This window comes from Rhinolophus sinicus, linkage group LG04 (genome assembly GCF_036562045.2).
Source record: "Rhinolophus sinicus isolate RSC01 linkage group LG04, ASM3656204v1, whole genome shotgun sequence".
Classification (NCBI taxonomy): Eukaryota; Metazoa; Chordata; class Mammalia; order Chiroptera; family Rhinolophidae; genus Rhinolophus; species Rhinolophus sinicus.
This window is the reverse complement of record NC_133754.1, coordinates 183895410-183913753: the sequence shown is the minus strand read 5'-3', so window position 1 is coordinate 183913753 and position 18344 is coordinate 183895410. Positions and strand designations below refer to the sequence as shown.

Here is an 18344-nt window from a genome sequence, read left to right as displayed (position 1 = left end):
GACGGCCCCACGGGAGGAGAGGCTCACCAAGTCTGGGCTGGCTATTTCTGACCCCACCATGAGTGAGGAACAGCAAATATGGTAAAAGAATGAGCATGGGGAGAGGAAAAATGCCTTGGACGGGCGCCAGGAGACCTGAATTCCAGTCCCGGAGCCATCATAGCTCAGTGTGCCCGAGGCTGGCCTGCCACTTCCTTCTCGGGGCATCCTCACGTGGAGGAGATTCTCTATGGCTATGGTCTTAACTGGGGTGAGTACCAGAATCTCCCGGAGACCTTCATTTAGCTCTGATGCCTGGGCTGCCCCCTAGTCTATGGAATCGGGCTAAAAAGTTTTGAAAACCCTCCCATGGAGCAGAGAGGAGAGCCCCTACAAGGCTGACCTCCTGCTTTGGGCCCCCTCCTCTCCCCACTCACTCTCAGGAAAATGGGCAGGACTCGATTTCGGCAAGTGCCCACCAAGGCAGGAAGTGCTCAGCCCTGTCAGATGCTCACCACGTCACTGCTCTCTCTGACTCAGCAGCAAAAGAGCAAATGCACCCCATCTACACGATGTGCCGCCCCCTCCCTAGACTCACCTTTCCTTCTTAAACCAGAGAGTAGCTAAGCAGGTGGCAAGAAGACAGACCGCCTCCTACCTCCCCAGCGGACTTCCCTGGATGGTCTTGGAGCCGTGACAATGATAAGGACAGCTCTGGCTGTCACTCTCTCCTTAGTGATACCCACGTGCCGGGCACTGGGCTTCATGTTTCATGGCATGTTAGCCTCACACCAGCCTCTATGAGGGAGGGGCAGAGCCACCACCGCCTCATGGATGAAGGACTCAGGCCTGGAGAAGTTCAGTCAATGACCAAGGTCACACAGCTCCCAAGTGGAGAAGCCAGTGCTCAAGCCCAAGTCCACCTCCCTCCAAGGACCAGGCTCTCTCTCAACGCCTATACTCCGCATTCAGGGAAAGGCAATTCCGAGCTTTGTAATCCACTGGCAGCTCAGGGCGATGCAATCATGGTTCAAAACGCCAGGCGATGCCCAGCAGCTGCCAACAACCTGTCCTGAGGAGTTAATCCCAAGTGATTTATGGGACACACAGAGCAAAGGCCCACAGCAGCCTCTTAAAGGGTAAAAAATTTCCCAAACAATCCTTCCCCAGTGAAAGGAAAGCCTAGAGGCTTGAAAACACCCCCCCTACCCATCATCCTTTTCTCCTGCTTCCTCCCTGTCGTACTTCAGAGGGAACTTTGCGTCAAACCCAAAAATGAAAGAAACAAGGATGATGGCAGAGCCTGAATGGTATTATTCGCTCTGAGTCACTCGACCAGAGCACGCCCGTGAGGTCCTTACGCTCCAGGCTCACGGGGGACAGGGCAGCTTCCCCGTTCGTGGGCAGCAGAGGCCTGAGAGCTGACCTGGGACCACACTGCTCTGACAGTGTCCACTTTGGGGAGTGATTAGCTGACGGGGGGGGGCCCTCTGGCCTCCACCAGGAGGAGATCCCACTAATCCATCTCACAAAGACAGTATCAGAGGAACTACGGGAAATGCTATCATAAGAATTACGTCGAGAATAAAATTTCTTGATTTTCAAACAGTAGTCACATGAAGAGTGGCTCAAAATGCATTTCCAACATACATTTAAAACAAAAGCCCGAGAGAGGTCTAAAGTCATCAAATTGAACAGTTAAGGGTTGTGCTTCTCACTGGAAGCGAAATGTTCTTAAATAAACAATAGAATAGAAAGCACCGAAGAAAAAGGCAAAAATCACCCAAGAGCACGGCTGACACCCCATCACAGAGGGAAGACTAACTCCCTGAGTTCTGCTGCCAAGTCCAGGAAGTTTCTGCCTCTAACCTCCCTTCTGCTCCAGAATGCCACCAAAGGCCCTGCTAGAGGAGGGGGCGCCTAAGGGCCAGGCCGGCCTGCAGAGAGCAGCCAGCCCAATGCCGGGAGCCAGGGCAGTCAGAACACAGCGGAGCTAAGCTGAGGAGCACACTGCACACCCACCCCCTACCCCCGGTCTCCCCATGTCCCCGGCAGATTCCCAGTCAGCAGTGGGAGGGGCGAGGAAAGCCAGATGTCCCACTGCTCGATGACACAGCCTGGTCAACAGCAGATGACACCTTCTCACCAAGAGAACCTGCAGTGATCAACCGAGAAGAGCTGGTTTCAAGAGTGTCCCAAAGGGCCGGCCCGGTGGCTCAGGAGGTTGGAGCTCCGTGCGCCTAACTCCAAAGGCTGCCTGTTCGATTCCCACATGGGCCAGTGGGCTCTCAACCACAAGGTTGCTGGTTTGACTCCCACAAGGGATGCTGGGCTGTGCCCCCTGCAACTAGCAACGGCAACTGGACCTGGAGCTGAGCTGCGCCCTCCACAACTAAGACTGAAAGGACAACAACTTGAAGCTGAACAGCACCCTGCACAACTAAGATTGAAAGGACAACAACTTGACTTGGAAAAAATCCTGGAAAAATACACTGTTCCCCTTCCCCAATAAAATCTTTGGGGAAAAAAAGAGTGTCCCAAGGCTCATGGAAAACAAATGTGTGCTAGCATCGTGCCCAGAACTGGGGAGGGCACACCAGGCAGACTGCTAAGGTAGTTAGGTCACCAGTGTTTTAAAGGCCTAACAAAAACTGGCACTGTGTCCATGGTGAGGCTCCTTCCCAGGCTGGGGCCACAAGTGCCCTCTCTGCTTCTTGTAGATTACATTAACTCAGGGTGGTATGCTGGTTAATTGATCATTTCAAAATGTTCATCAGAAGCTGCCATTAGGCTGATGACAATAAAGGAATTTTGAGTGATCTGCTGGGGGCAAAGTACTGAAAAATTTTTAATGATTAAAAGAAATTTAAAATCATTGCATTAAGCCAATCTAATAAATTACACGTTTCCTCTCTTGTTCTTCCTTGATGATAGTTTGCTTAGCTATGGTTTTTATCCTTTTCTAGGGTCACAGACTCCTCTGCAAATTTGCTGAAAGTCACAAGCCCTCTGCCCAGGTAACTGTACGCATGTTCAAAATCTCACCTACATTTTCTGGGGCCCACACCCCCTCTTGTGTAATGCATTCACGGATGCCCTGCAAAAAACCTCTGAATTAGAGGGTCAGTGACACCCTTATGTGAGGTGGCCCTGCGTGCTTGACACACGCAATCTCACCTCACACTGTAAGAGACAGAGCAGTTTTGTAAGTATTTCCATCACATCTTCCGGAGACAGCGTGTTCCTCGCCTGCCAACGGGCCACCTTTCGGGAGCAGGGGCTATTTACAGTGCTCTCACGTTGCGGCTTTCGGCTGCAGGGACAGGACTGGACTTATGAGTATATGTTCTGGCGACACAGGGACAGAGGATGAGAACTTTCTGAGTGACCAGCTAAAGGGAATCTCATTTCTTTTGCATTGGCTTCTCCCCTGCTGTTATGAGGCACTGCTGCGGGGGGCGGGGGGGTCCCCAATGGAAAACCCTCAACAGCAGCGCAGACAGCCGTACACTGCAGCTCTGGGGGAAATCATCCTTGCCCAGCGACACCAGGCCGAGAGCCCTCCCCACATGCTGGGGAGGTGGAATCACAGCAAAGTGTGCAGTGGGAGGCTCCCCTCTTTCTCCTGATCTCCTCCCCCCTCCCCCAATGGCTTCTGACCCAGAGTCTCCAAGTTTCACCTAAATGATAACCCTCACTGCTATAGCACCAGTGGGCCTGGGGCTACGCTACTTTCTACTTGGAAACTGAGTCAAAGGAGTCAGAGAAGAGAGTGCTCATAAATATCAGCCCAGGTGGAAATGTGTAACCCAAAGCTCTGCTGGTAAACTGAGGGCAATCCGTGTTAAAAGCCACCTAGTCAGTAAGGAAAAGGACAGATTCCACTCGAGTAAAAGCTTAGGGAAAATAGCAGAGCAGATAAGGATGCAAAAGCTACTGTCCCAATCAAATAACAAAGCACACAGCTCTAGACACAAAGCTGGAGTGCAGTAAATACTTAAAAGCACTCATTTCTTACTATGTGTGAGCTTTATAGTTTCCAAAGTGCTGAGTGCAGAGTGAAGTCAGCAGCCAACCTCGCTATGTTATATGTGTGGTTTTAAAAATGGTATGTCTTAAATGTCTACAACAGCCAGGAGCTGGCAAACTTTCTCTAGAAAGGGCTGGAGAGCAAACGTTTTAGGCCTCTTGGGCTGGATGGTCTCTGCCGTAACTAGACAACTCTGCCACTGGGGCAAAAAGCAGCCAGAGTCGACAGGTATACAAACGGGCATGGCTGTGTTCCAATAAAACTTTATTTACAAAAACAGGCGGGGGACTTCCTTTCTCATCAGTGGGCTTTTCATTAGATCTGTTTATATAACAACACGCAAATAAAACTTTTTTTTTTGGTACAAGTTGCCCAGAACGAATGGACAGGTTAAAAGTCACAACAATCTGGCCAAATGCATCTGAAATGAGCTCAACAGGCACAGGGAAAAAGAACCAGGCAGACTTTCACTCCCATTCACAGTTGTCATCATGATGAGAGACTCAAGAAACCTCATCCCTAACGCATAGTTCTCAAATTTTCTGTATCAGGACCCTTCACATTTTTAAATTATTGAGGACCCTCAAGAACTTTGTTTATGTGGGTAAAATCTATCAATGTTTACCATATTCAAAATTACAACAAATTTCAAAAATATTTGACAACTCATTTAAAAGTGACAAAATCCATTACATGTAATATAAATAATACTTTTCTTAAAAAGTTACTCAAAAAAATGTAATGAGATGAGTGGAATTATTTTTCCATTTTTGTAGATCTCTTTAATTTTTGGTTTAATAGACTACAGCTGGATTCTCAGATTTGCTTCTGCATTCAATCTGTTGGGAAGGCGTGTTTGGTTGAAGTATATGAAGAATTTAGGGCCTTATACAAATGTAGGCCTTGTCAGGTAACTGTGACTAGTCTTTATTCTACATTAACACTTGACTGAATAGTAGCGACTTCAAGATGAGTGAGATGGGGAATCTGAAACTGTATCAATAAACTTTCATACCCTGCCACAATGAAACCCATCAGTCCATCTCGTACTTTGAATGGATCTCTTTTTATTCACCCATGGCTGTGTAACATGCATTTATCAGGTGGAAAATATTGTTTCACTGAGTTCTGCATGTCTCCAAAATATCTAAACTTTTTACCATAAACTATTTTTTTAAGTCACATTTGCTAATATCACCCCTACTCACATCAGAAGTCTTGTAAGAACTGGGAAGCTGTAAAGCTTGCGGTGCTGGATGTAAGTTTTCCTAAATTAAAATTTATGCTTCCAAGTGAAAATTAGATCACTGGCAATAAATACTTTTAGTTGTTTTCCTGAAGTGACATGCTTACTTTGTTCATTTTCAAGGAAGTGTCTGCCCAAAACCCCCAAGCCTGAGTAACCCCAGTTTGACCATCATCCTTCTTCCAAATACAAATGGTGTCCCAAGAGGAAAGTGGCTAGTTCAGCTTGTAACTCAAACAACTGTGCTTTCCTCAAGATAATCATTACACCTGGGGACACAACAGAAGTGCTTTATGCACACTTCCCATTTCATCACACAGAACGTTAAAAGACATATATTAAAAACTGACGTTTGATAACAAGAATAGTTTTTACCATCTCATCAAGGCCTCTCTTAAGGAAAACAAGCCCTTTTCACCTCCTGCAAGTAGGTGGCGATGAAGAATGCAATGGCCGCTAATAAAGTTTGGTGCCACTGCTTTGACTCATGCCAAGGCGCCAGCTGTTTTACCCACTTCTGCTTTTGCACCACCAGTGCAAATGTCAACAGCAAAAGAGGCTGATAATGTCTTATCATGAAAATAATTTTGACCCCAAGGGCCCTCTTGAGAACTGCCACCCTGACAAATACCTCTCATGGCCACAGCTACTGTCCGAACAGCAGCGGCTCACAATGAAGCCATTCCTCCACAAACCCTGCACCAGCCAGTCACCATGTACGACAGCTTTGGAAGCTCATGTAAAAGCTGGGAGTCCTCAGGAAACTTCCTCTGAATCTTCCTCAGAAATACAAGGTGAAAAAAAAGATGGCCGGGAACAGAAACTGTTAATTAAACGTATGGCGTAGCTCCCGCAGCCAGTCTTCTAAGGTAGTGACACTGGAGAGAGAGAGAGACAGAGGGAGAGAGAGAGAGGCGAACGGGGCGCAGGCTCAAGGGCAGTCACAGCCAGTAAATCTTGGCAGGCGATAAACACAGCGGAACCAGAGCGAGGTGTGCCTGTGCGAGACTCAATTATGCTTCCTCTCAGAGGACGCACGCAGCACAGCGGTGACTCTAAATGACAGGACCTGAGAGAGGCCACAGCGTGTGACAGAAGAGACAAAGACACAGCTTAAGAACAGTGGGCAGCTTCATCCTTAATGTTTCCCTCACGTTCGGTCCAAAGGAATCCACAGACAAACAAGTAAACAAAATCTACACAGACACCCGATAGCCATGTGCAGCCTCAAATGCAGGGAGAACAGCGCCACATAGCATCCCCCCCACCTGCAATCAGTCAGCCTGAGCCGCACTTCCCGAGTCACCGTCAAGGTCACGCAGTGAGTCAGTGGGACAATGTGCCTAAGAACAGGAACCAGAATGTCAGGCTCCATGAAGCAGAACGCTTCCAAACCCAGGAGGAGACATTACTGCCCATGGCTTTCACTTTGCCAGTTCCCTAGAGGAAGGGCTAGGTCTCAGGAGGGGTGAACTGAGGAGCACAGAGGGTCAACCACGATATCCCGGAAGCAGCGGTGGGTGAGCGGGGTGCACCCTGACTTTCCTGCACTGCCTCGCTTCTGTCCTGGAGTGGACGAGCCAGGGCATGGCCACCCTGCAGTCACGCCAGAGGCTGGCTTCCCAGCACTGGTGGGGGTAGAGGCGTTCTTGCGAGCTCTCTGCAGGGGAGACTTCAGCCCTGGGAACAGGCTGCCCCGACTCTGGAAGTGTCACGAGCATAACCACTTTTCAAAGTACGGAGTGAAACGTGCATTTGCAGACTAGCTCAAAAGCATCCCATGACCTAAACCAATCCAGGGAAAGAACATGAATAAAAAAGACACCCCTAGTCTGATCTACTCTGTCCTCCTGTCAAAGGGTATGTCATAGTTGCTGATGAGAAATGGGTGCTTTCTTAACAGTGTGTTATCCTGAGAAGGGTGAACGAGAGCCCCGTTGTGCTTCCCGTTTTCATAGTGGCGCTCTGCTGAAGAGGTCCCGTGCTGCCACCTGGTGGAGCAAGTGAGAAACTGCCTCACATGCCCGAGGCGATGACAAAAGCATTCCTGCTCCATCAAATTTCTCTTTACCACAGATGCTGGGGGACACTGATGGCCCCATCTTGGGCTCACCTGATGTGCTGTCTACCCAGGCAAAGCTTTATTACCGGTATGTCCTCAGCTAACGATCAACCTCTCAAGGAATAAACGGTCACAGTTACCCCCAAGCCTCGAGAAGCAGGGTGGAGAAGGCAGAGAGTCAGAGGGACCAAAATAACCGAGGTGAGGACAGACCAGAGGAATTCATGAAGGGGGAAGGTTGAAACCAAGAAGAAAAGTACAGATAAAACTTATCAACCAGAAAACACTGCCCTTGGGATTCTCAAACATTTTCAGCCAAAGAGTCAGAAAAACAAAACCAGAAATATTGAAGTGTAGAGAGATGAAAAAGGAAAATGTCTCATCTCAATTTATTAAAATAAGAGAAAGACCTATACATAAGTTAAAAAAATAATATAAAAGCATCCTATAACGTGCACAAAAGACCAAAGCTAGAAGGACAAGAATATCCCCAAACAATGATTATTCCCAGAAGGTGGGTTTTTATCTTCTACTTTGGAGTTTTGTTTGTGGCAAGGTGCTTTATTAACACTCTAATTCATTTTTTGCCATTTTCCTTTATTCCCTTCCAGGAAGGCAGGAGGGCTCTCTGAGCTCCTTGGCTCAGAGAAAGGCTATGAAGCCAGGCTAAAATCAGAAGATGTCTGCAGACAACGTTCCCGCTTAAACTCCCTGAAAAGAATCCATCCGGAGGGCACTCCAGAGGGAGGAGGGAACCCAGGGCCCTTGAAGGAAAAGAAGAGAAAACCAAAAGGAGCTATTTCCCAAGACCAGAAAGAAAACAAGGACTGGCACATTCTGCGAGTGGGGCTTGAGGCCACTCGAGAAGCCAGATGGGCCGTGGGAGCCTGGGCTCTCAGCAGGTCCCCAGCCTCGGCAGGAGCCTCACGCACAGGCTGCCCCTAGCAAGAGTGTTTGTAACATAGCGGGACAGCCATAGGGTGGGTCCAAACCGGGGATACCCCCTGAATACTGTGCTCCAAGAACCCCGGGATCTTGCCCGACACTGGTGTGAAGCCTTAGGGTCAGGTTGAATTCAATTTAAGGACAGCAAAGTGACATTAATTATATAGCAAGTGCGAAACAAGATTCGTACCTACTACCTGTTTTTCAAATTTTCTAAAATGAGTTCTTGTTACTTTGATAATCAGAAAACAGGTCAGCAACACAACTTGTATTAACAGCAAATGAATAAGCTGCCTTAAAGAACGCTACTAGCGGCACTGAGGACGACGCCAGGATCCAGAGGCAGAGCCGACCTTCGAGAGCACGGCTCCCCGGCCCGGGCCTGCAATGCCCCCTCATGCCAGGGCAGCCTGCGGTCGTGGGCATTATTCAAACGAGACCAGAAACACACAGAACATTTTCTCTGTGGCTTCTTTTCTGACTTGGGAGGCACGGTTGGAAAATCAAGGAGATGCAAAAGGGTATTCATGGCACAGCCACTTAAAAATCAGAGTTTTAAAGGTTCTTTCTGGCATCAGGCTCATTTTAAATTAATACCGACACCTCTATTTTGAAAGCGTGTTAAATCAGCAGGAAGGGCGGCTTTACACACAGCCACCCCGATCCATACCCCCTCCTGTTCTCACAGTGAAGGGCTGTTGGCCCTTCCAACACAAGATTTCTCTTCCTGACTCAGTTCTGAGCAGGTGAAAATCACGCTCATGAGTGGAAATGAAATGAATCATCTTAATAAGCAGCGATCACCCCCAAGCCTCCCTGTACCACTGGTCTCTGTAATGTTCACCACTGGCCTCGCCACCAAACAACGCCTGGCTGCTCTTACAAAGCCCCCAGGGCCCCCCCAACCAGCTTCCGAGGAAGGCAGAGCCTTGAGGCCCAGCGTCCTCATCTTCCTCTCAGCCCCCCCAGGCACGAGGCTTCAGGGAAGGCTGAGCAACACAAAACTTGCCTTTTCCATCTGTTGCTGATGCTTCTTGTAAATGCCTGATCGACCTAAAAATAAACATTCGGAGAACAAAACGTTAGCTAACAACTTTGCGTTCCTCTTTATTTCCAGGGCTAGTAACTTGAGGCCTTGAATTCCTCAATTATACACTTAGAGGGTTGGACTAGATGATTTTAGCTACTCTCCCTAAGCACGGGATCATTGAGAATCAACACTTCGGCATGAGTGGCGCTCAAGCCTGAGAGTTCAAGACGCCCTCTGCTGACCGAAAAAAGTCTGGCAGGGGCCTGGGCTAGAGCAGAAAACAAAACCAAGCACAGCCCTTTACCTCTCCTGATCTCTCTACCTACTCTCAGTCCCACAGCTACCCCCCAACCCCAACCCAGCACTAAGGCACTGCGGGGTCACTGAGCTCACCTGGAGAGAAGGGACCCCATAAGGCCACAGGCCGATGTCTACAGTCTGGGTCTAGGAGCTGTGAACACATGGTTTCATGCAAACTCAGTCTTTTATTGACCAGAGATTTATAACTCGGCTAAAGAATGCTGGCCGTGTGTGTGTGTGTGTGTGTGTGTGTGTGTGTGTGTGTGTGTGTTTGGGGGGGGTTGAGGGTAGGAGAGGGGGTCTTTTCTCCAGCTGGTGTGTGCTGGTAACTAATTACCATCATTACAGTTCAGGCAGGAGAACATGGACATTATCAAAGCAGCTTAGATCAGAGTTCCAGGTCGAGTTCAAAGGCATCAAAGGAGACTCTTCTAAAGGAAGAGCACAGACATGGCACAGCGGGGAGAGGGCCAGGCCCAGGCGGCAGTCCTAACACGCCCACCCACTCTTTGCTTGACCCCATGAATGGTCATTTCTCCTTTAGTCTCTGTGGTTTCCCCACATGTAACAAGTGAATGTAGCAACATGGGAAAGTTAAGTAGCACCGGCTGAACGTGAATGTTTTTAAAAAATTATTGATACTGCACTGTTTCTTAAATCACTTCCCTAGTACCTGATTTTTTTCATTTTATGGCAATTTTCAGAATATTTACCTTAAAGAATCTGCCATTCGGCATCTGCTGTAATTACCAAGTGGCGGGAAGTGGCCACTCGTAGCTCCACACGCGTCTGAGTCTCCCAACCCCTCCTGTCCCTTGTTTTGCTAAGAGTGACAGATGTCAGCGTGGGGTCTGTTCCCTAACAACAAAATGCTCTTTCTACGTGAAGACATCACTGGGCATCCTGTCACAGGTGCCCGAGTTACTTCTTCTGGGGCAGGATGCGAGGAGGTTGCAGAGATTAAAAATCTCATTCGTATTCTCTCTTCTCTGCTGAACTGATCTGTGTTCACGTGTGATGTCTGATGGAATTGGGGTTAAGAGTGAATCTAATTGGCTGGGATTACACTTCACTAGTACCATGTTCTAAACAATTAGAATAACTAACCTGATACATTCCAGAATCCTAAAAAATGTCAACTTACTGCACGGGGCACTGTAACACGGGACACCTCACTTCTAAGAAAGCAGGCAAATCTATTTTCTTAAATTTTATTCCGAAAGAATTAATTGCTTTCAAGTAGCCATGAGACTCGATCATAAGGGTGTCTTATTTTTGCCAGGCTTTTTCCCCTCTACTTGATTCCCACCGAACCAAGCACTTCCTTCACTTTGCATGAGACTGAGTGAGGATATTCACTCTCATCAACCACTGACTTGGCATAACTCTTCTTTACGCATAACTGAGGCACAATACATGTACGCAGTCTGCCATTTCCAGGAACTAGGAAAACTATGCCGAAGAGATCTAAACTGTTCATGTGCTGAGAACTATCACGGGCTTGGTGTTAATGTACTTCCTCATTTTCCATTTAACTTGGCACAAAAAGCCCATTTATGGGATTTCTTCAACTCCCTTCCTCTCAAATTCATGCTGCTCTTTATGTTGCTACTGAGTTCTCACTCCCAGACCCTTCGCTGGTGTCTACACTGCGCTACCAGCCACGGTGCCAGAACAGGTCCATTAGCGCCCGCCGGGGACAAAGACCCAAGTTCAGGGCCCTGGCCCTGGAGACTGGTTCAGGTCAGTCTGGGACCCAGAACGCTGTAGTTTTTACACAGATGCCCAGCGTGATTTGGACCAGTTTGGGGATGGCTGGCTCGGCTGCCGGGTCTGACAGACAAGCCTCATGGCGCACGTGCAGCCTCTCCGCCTCCCCCTGCACCCCCCTTGAGTACTCACCACACCACGGGGAACAGGATGGCTCCACAGCACAGCAGGTCAACCAGAAACAGAGAATCCTTCCACAAGCCATACTCAGTCGTCCCCTCCTCGGTGGACTCTATGATGATGTAAGCCACGTTTGCCAGGACCTACAGGACGCGAGAAGTTGCTGAGGCCCCAAAGCATGCGTAGAGTCTCACAACAACAGCCCCAACAGGACCCATGGCCACGGCCTTACGTCCAGTCTCACACGCTCTTTAGACCAAGAAAGAGGGTTACACTCCACTGGCACCATGTTGCCACTTTCCTACCAAGATGTGGTCTCTGTGGCCTCCTCCTGAGTTCATCATTACTCTGACCAACGGGGTAAGGTGGAAGTGATGCCATGTGATTTGCAAGGTAGGTCACAGAAAGGTTACAGGGTTACAGCTTCTGCCTGGTTCATTCGCTCTCTCTCTCAGCACACACCTTTGGAGCCCTGAGCCTTCCTGTAAGAGGTCTGGCTGCCCCGAAGGTAATATGCTAGAGAGACTATGCAGAGAGAGAGAAAGATGCTGACGAGCCCCAGCTGTTCCCGCTCCGTCTGGTCAAGTCTTCCCCGCCCGGGAGAAAGAGGCCAGTTAAGACTCTGCCATGACCCCAGCCCCCGCCACTGTCTGAATATAATTGCAGGAGACAGTGCGTCAGGCCTGCCCAGGTAGGCCATTCCCGAACTCCCGACCCACAGGAAACGTGAGCGAGAATAAACGGCTGTGCTTGTCTTACATCACTAACTTTTAGGGTGATCAATTACACAGCAACCAAAAATCAGGACACTGCTTTTCAGGCACGGTGGCCTCAGCAGTCACTCGGGTGCTGAACAGGTGGCACTTTACATCCCGTTTGGCCATGATATCAGTTCCTCAGGCCCAAGTTCTCCCAGTGTGGGGACCTCTATTTCTCAGGGACAATAACCTTCCCAGTGCCAGGATGTACCAGAGACCAGAGTGGCAAGGATGCTGCTTTCGGCCCAGTGGCTGAGTAGCCACATGGGTCCTCCCAGGACTAACTCCAGCCCAGGTTCTCGCCACTGGACACGGCTCAGCTCTCCCCAGGAGGTTCACCTATGTCGTGTTTTGCATCCTTCCCAGAGTTAGCGGTCTGCCTCGTGTGTCTATTCCCACTTAGTGTGGTATAGAAAGTCCACCCACTGGCTAAACTGAGGTGGCAACATTTAAAACCCTGTGACGCTCCTCAGCCTCGGGAAACATTATCTATGGGGGTTCTTCCGAAGACTACCGGTAGGGAGGGATGCAGAGATTGTAATTCCACATCTGCCCTCCATGCGGAAGCCGTGGTCCCAAGTCCTCGGACTTGCCATCTGCAAAGGGAATTCCTTACAGTTTTACAGAGAATGTAACCTCCTCTGTGCTATTATTGGGAAGGTTCTAAGTGTTGCAGTTTCTCTTTTGATCTAGGATGTGTCTATCGGTTCAGTCATCACAGAAGCCATACTTCAAGTAACACAAATGGCAAACTTATTTGGAAAGGTCAGTCTCCCACCGACATCCAGCTCGGGGTCCCTCCTAAACACCTGCATCTCGGTGCTCTCTCTGAAAACAAAGTGGAAAACAGGGGCTTTCCATTGTGTCCCCAGTTCATACTCTTGACACAAGAAACACAACGTTCCCAGAGGTGATGGTGTGGCATAGCATGCAATAATGTTCTGGAAACTCCACTCTGTACCTCTCACTTTACTCAGAGATGTGCAGTGGCTCCCTGTGGCCAACAGGCAGCAGTTTCAACTTTTCGGGCTGACGTTCAAGGCCTTCCCAGACTAGTCCATATGTTTAAATACGCATAACTTCCTGATATTTAATTTTTAAAATGCCCTTGTTTCCTCAGAGTGACTTGCCACGTAACCCTGTGTATTGCTCCTTCCTGGGAAGGAGCTGGGAAGACTGTGCCCATTATGTCACAGTTCAGGCGAAGGGGGGATGGTGACGGGGGAAAGGGGACAGGATGGAGCAGGATGGCAACGGGAAGACGACCAGCCCATCACTTACGAGCTCTAGGCCTTGTCGGGCCGGCCAAGACCTGTATCGTCCCTCAGCATCTGTATTCACGGGTAGGAAGAATCATGTCTGCTACTCCTTTGTCTCTGTCCTATTTCCTTCCTGAAACATCTAGGCAAGGCCCATCTATACACAAAGCGTTCCAGATCGCTCAGATTTGGGTGGAGTTTGTCCTCGGCAGCCGACAGCAACGTGTCTGTACCAATCATCTGGCGTTAACACGACCCCGTGTTACTGACTGTGAGGGTGGCTTTGCTGGAAACGTTGCCAAATTGCCAATCGCCAGAGCTGAGCGGGGTGATCTGGGTGCCCAGGAGTCGTTCCCTTCCTCCCCTCACCCGCCACATTTACACTGTGCTCCACAAGGAGTTCGGCTGACGAGAACAACTTTCTCGAACTGTTTGGTCAAGCAGAGCAGAGTAGCTGTGCATCCCTGCTAGGACTGCTCTGTTTATTTTGAGCTCTTTATGTCCAGGTTCTGCCTCTAGTAAGGCTGTTATATGTTACAAGACAAGGCCCTCTCCCGAGGGGCTCAAACCCGGTCAGGCTGGCCTCAGCCCAGGGCCCCGAACACAGGACAGATTTCAGAAATGTCTTTCCCCGAGGTCTCGTTAATATTCTAGATGTGGAAACTCTCTGGAGTCACCTGTGTGTGGCTAAAGGAGAAAAAAGGCAGTGCTCACATTTTGTATTTAAACATGGAAAATGATTCCAACCGGGAGAAAAAAAAAAAGAAACTCACTGGTGTCGTTCACAGTTTTAAAATAATTTGTTAACCTCACTATGTACTTGAGCTTCTTTGCCATGAGGACCGTTTTGTTACAGGGCAAACAGGAGCAGAAAAGAAGGCAGCACACGTCCCTAACTTTCCTGCAGCTCTCTATTCGAGTGCAGGTGCCCACGTGCCGGTCTAGAGATGATGATGGTCAAACACCTCCCAGTGCAAGGGCCTGAGGTCTAGCTCAGTCAGAACTCACAAACAGAATCCCTGACGGCGGAAGCTGGGGTTTCTGGGTGGGCCGAGCCCCTCTCCCCAGACAGGCCTGGAGCGACCCTGCTAAGAGCCAAGGCAGAACCAGAACGAGCAGGCTCAGCGTCCCTTTACCTGCAGTGGGATGACAATCATGAAGATCTTCTTGTCTTTATCGGAAAGGATGTGCTTAATGAAAGCCCAGCCAGTGCCAATGAGTGCGATGGTGATGAACAGGAGGGCCCCTTTCAAACTAAAAGGAAAAGATGAAACAGACACCAAAGGCTCTCATTCTGTGGGTGAGAGTTTACTGCTCACTCTAGGATTTCATGTGCTTCTTGCAAAAGACAGCAGGCCAAATTCCGGAAATTTACCTTCAGTGAGCAACACTTCTCACTGACAGTCCACTATGCCCCCCATTACCTGAGCAGCCCACCCCCACAGGAGGCCACCCCCTCCCAGGGGCATGCCAACAGTCCCGAGTTCTCAAGTCTGGACGCGACACACCGTTGACATGCAGGAACCCAGACAGGCTGCCATGGGAGGGCGGGGCCAGTCAACCTGGGGCATGTCTCTTCCTGCCCTGGCTTCCCCAACATCTCTGAAAGTTATGCGTATTTAAACGTGTCACAGTATCGGTATGTCACGCGTCACCTTGCATACTCACAGGTGAGTGATGTAGTACACGACAGCCCAGCCTTCGATGGGAAAGCCCTGGGAGGAGATGTAGTGGTAGTCAATCTGCAATCAAACACCTGCGTTTCAGAAAGGCCGATGGCCTACCTCAGGGCACAGGGAACAGGAAATGCCACCAGAGGACCTCATGCCGGGGATGCCCGCCCCACCCCACTCCCTAGTACCTCACTTGTCAGTTCACAGTTGAGCATGGGAGTGTGCTAACAACGTCAGCTAGCTTGAGAAACCCGACACAGGTTTCAGTGGCACTAACACCCAGCCCCGGTCCTCTCCTGAGGCAGGTGACTCACCCTGACAAATGGCTACCTAGTCTTTTCTTTAAAATCTCCAAGGTCCAAACGACACAGGGTCCGTTCAGTGTCCCAACCAGGAACTTTATCTTGCACACCCAGCTGCTTACAGTAGTAAATAAGTCAGTCAGTCAGTCAAAAAAATCTACGTGGAATCACCCAGCTTAGAAAACTATGTTTTCTTTGAAAAAAAATCTGTAAATTTAGAGCCTCTTGAAGCTACCAACTCATTTTAATTAAAGGGGCAAGTTACAGTCATGTATCCAAAATGCTTCCTGACAGAACTCACAAAGGTGATATAAATTTCTTTATACGTCTTTCATTCTAACACAAGTGACTATTTAGATAGTAAAGTGACTCAAGGATCCTATCACTCATTATCTATATGGTTTCAGAAAAAATCTTTAACTCAGATCCAAAGAAGAAACTACCCACATAACTGTCATTTCTTGAAACTGTAACTGACATTTTAAAGTTTTCTGACATCACTTAAGTGCAGTAGGAGAGCACGTGTCTGGACATTGTCACCCATGGGTGCCTCGTAGGCCTACAAATTGGGGAAGCTGTGATCTTACTCCCACGGGTGGGCTCATTTCAATTTGCATCAGTACTAACTAGTCAAAGCTTCAGTTCAATTTTATGCCTCAATCTGCAGGGCATCAATTTTCTCTCAAATAAGCGTGCTAACACTGAACTTCCAATCAAACGGGGACATGAAGGAATATTTGGAAAAATAAAGGGAGCCATGGGAACAATTTAGCAGGTGGCACTCTGATCTCAAGAAATGACCACAAACAAACAAACAAACAAATAAACAAAAACAAAGAAATAAAAAAAGGTGTTCTAGGAAAACTCTGGGTCTGTAGCTAAGCTCGGAAGATGTCTTAAGTCTAGTGTTAGGGAGGTAAGGATGATTTACCCCCATGACCAGTCCCCCCAAACCAAAGGAGGCTTTCTGAGAAAGGGATTCTTTCATCTTTTATTTCCCACTGATCTACCCCTTCTTCTAACTGATTTTTCCTGATCAAATAAGCATTGTACATCATTTCATAAATGACCCCAAAATACTAATACATACTGCATGGAACACCAAAGAAAGAGACTTGGTGAAAGGAAGGGCCGCCATCAGCCAGTGAATTTTAAATACATCATTCCTATAAAAACAGAGAGAAAAGAATGAAAGAAATATTCCATTCTCCCAAAGGACAGCCAAAGCTCCGGGCATCAGACATACTTATAAGGAGGCAGTACATATAATCTAAGAAAACCACAAACATGAAGCCTTTTTTAAAAAGTAGTTTCTGCCAGTAAGAACGGCCTTGAACGCAGGCCTAGAGTCACCTCTAACTAGAGTCAATGCTGTGAATGGAAGCCAGACACGATGAACTGAGCCCTGATGAGATGCAAATCTACAGAGGCTGCTGGCTTCCTCCCCAGAAACCACCCTGGAAAGGCCACAGAAGAGGGAGGTGGATGGATCTACAAAAACACGACATGAAATGCCCAGGAAAGCCGAAGGTGGTTAGGCACAGCTGAAGGGGAAATGTGCAGCCCAGAGGACGGGCAGCTTCAGCGCCATGTGGCAGGGATGGTCATGCCTTTTTCTCTTCCCTTCATGGCCAGAGCCTGCCAAACCCACCAGGCCAGTGCGGTAAGACACGCCCTCCCATCGCCACGCCCCCACAGGTACGTGTCCACCTTTGGGCTGCTGGGCACTATATTCTTTTACCCTTTCCCACCTCGCCCTAGGAATTAACCTATTGGACACATGAGACCGTTATGGAGAACAATTTTAAACTCTATTATAAAGTACATAAAGACTTGAGTAAGAGACACGGAGGAAACACACACTCTCAGACATTCTGCAAAGTCACAGCAGTGAAAAATGTGGAACGGTGTGGCATCAGACAAATCCAACAATAGAACAGATATCACTGCGTGAAAGAGCACAACAATTATCTACAGACAGTAGAGTGTAAGTAAATGAAAAATACATGCAACATCAATAAACATTATTAATTTATAAAAATACACAAATATCCCCAAACACGTACTAAACATACGTGAGTGGCTGGGAAGGGATGAGAGGGAGGTAGGAAGTGAAGGGAGGATGGAGACGAGGGCCTCGTGGGGACTGACAAGGAGGGTGTGTCCTGCACTGACTGACGCAGGCTCAGCTTCCGGGCTGATTTCCTCCCTGGGAATTTCCTGCCCCCCCCCCTGCCCACCCGCCTACTTGAAGTCAAACAGGAAGGCCAGGGTAGTCTGTCACTCCTAAGTAGCAACCACATTTACCCACAGGGCAAAACCACCCTCTGTCAAGAGTGGGGCTCGCTCAGACACCCCAGCAAGCAGGACGGGCAGTCCTCGCAAAAACATCCCCAGCTGGGGCGGTGATGTGATGGAAGCCAGAGCGAAATGGCGAGTACTGGTTCTCCCTGACGCCCTTAATCTCTCTAAGCCTCGTAACCTGATCTGACAATGGGGCAGCACCTACCTACCTGCTGGAAGATTAGCTGAAATAACCAACATCAAGTGCCTGACTGAGCAGAGAGCTGGTACTCAAAAGCTGGCAGCTGCCTGTTTTCTCTTCCACTTCCCCAGGCTTCCCCACCCCAAGCTCTGGGGCCCACGGCTGAATGACAGCTGAGAGGAGCCACACAGCACAAGGAGCCCTGGGTTCCAGTCCCGGTGCTGTCAGCTGACCCCAGCCAGGGCGCTCACTTCCCCAAACGAGGTCTCAATAAAACAAGGCAAAGAACTTTCAGGTCCTTCCAGCTCCAAGGGGCTGCGAGCCTCTGGAATGCACGAGGACGCCTTGGAGTCACATCCTTTACATGACTCGAATTTCCAACCTC

At 48.8% G+C, this 18344-nt stretch overlaps 1 protein-coding gene and 1 long non-coding RNA gene across 3 annotated transcripts in view; one reads left to right on the top strand and one right to left on the bottom strand.

The window, feature by feature from the left end:
* Positions 1 to 18344, bottom strand: part of GPR107 (G protein-coupled receptor 107) — a 67979-nt gene that overhangs the window by 15496 nt on the left and 34139 nt on the right. Inside the window, exons 10-14 of one of the 2 annotated variants that reach the window (XM_019728850.2) lie at positions 16565 to 16640; positions 15168 to 15214; positions 14636 to 14753; positions 11495 to 11625; positions 9272 to 9315 (exon numbers count right to left, since the gene is read on the bottom strand). In XM_019728850.2, the coding sequence (XP_019584409.2) occupies positions 9272 to 9315; positions 11495 to 11625; positions 14636 to 14753; positions 15168 to 15214; positions 16565 to 16640 (416 nt within the window). Of the gene's footprint in view, positions 1 to 9271; positions 9316 to 11494; positions 11626 to 14635; positions 14754 to 15167; positions 15242 to 16564; positions 16641 to 18344 lie in introns of both variants that reach the window. The other variant, XM_019728849.2, reaches the window with a different exon arrangement.
* LOC141571199 (uncharacterized) lies at positions 136 to 8067 on the top strand. The gene is made up of 4 exons (XR_012495981.1): positions 136 to 250; positions 2946 to 2996; positions 7332 to 7405; positions 7929 to 8067. It is a non-coding gene; the product is annotated as an uncharacterized LOC141571199 (long non-coding RNA).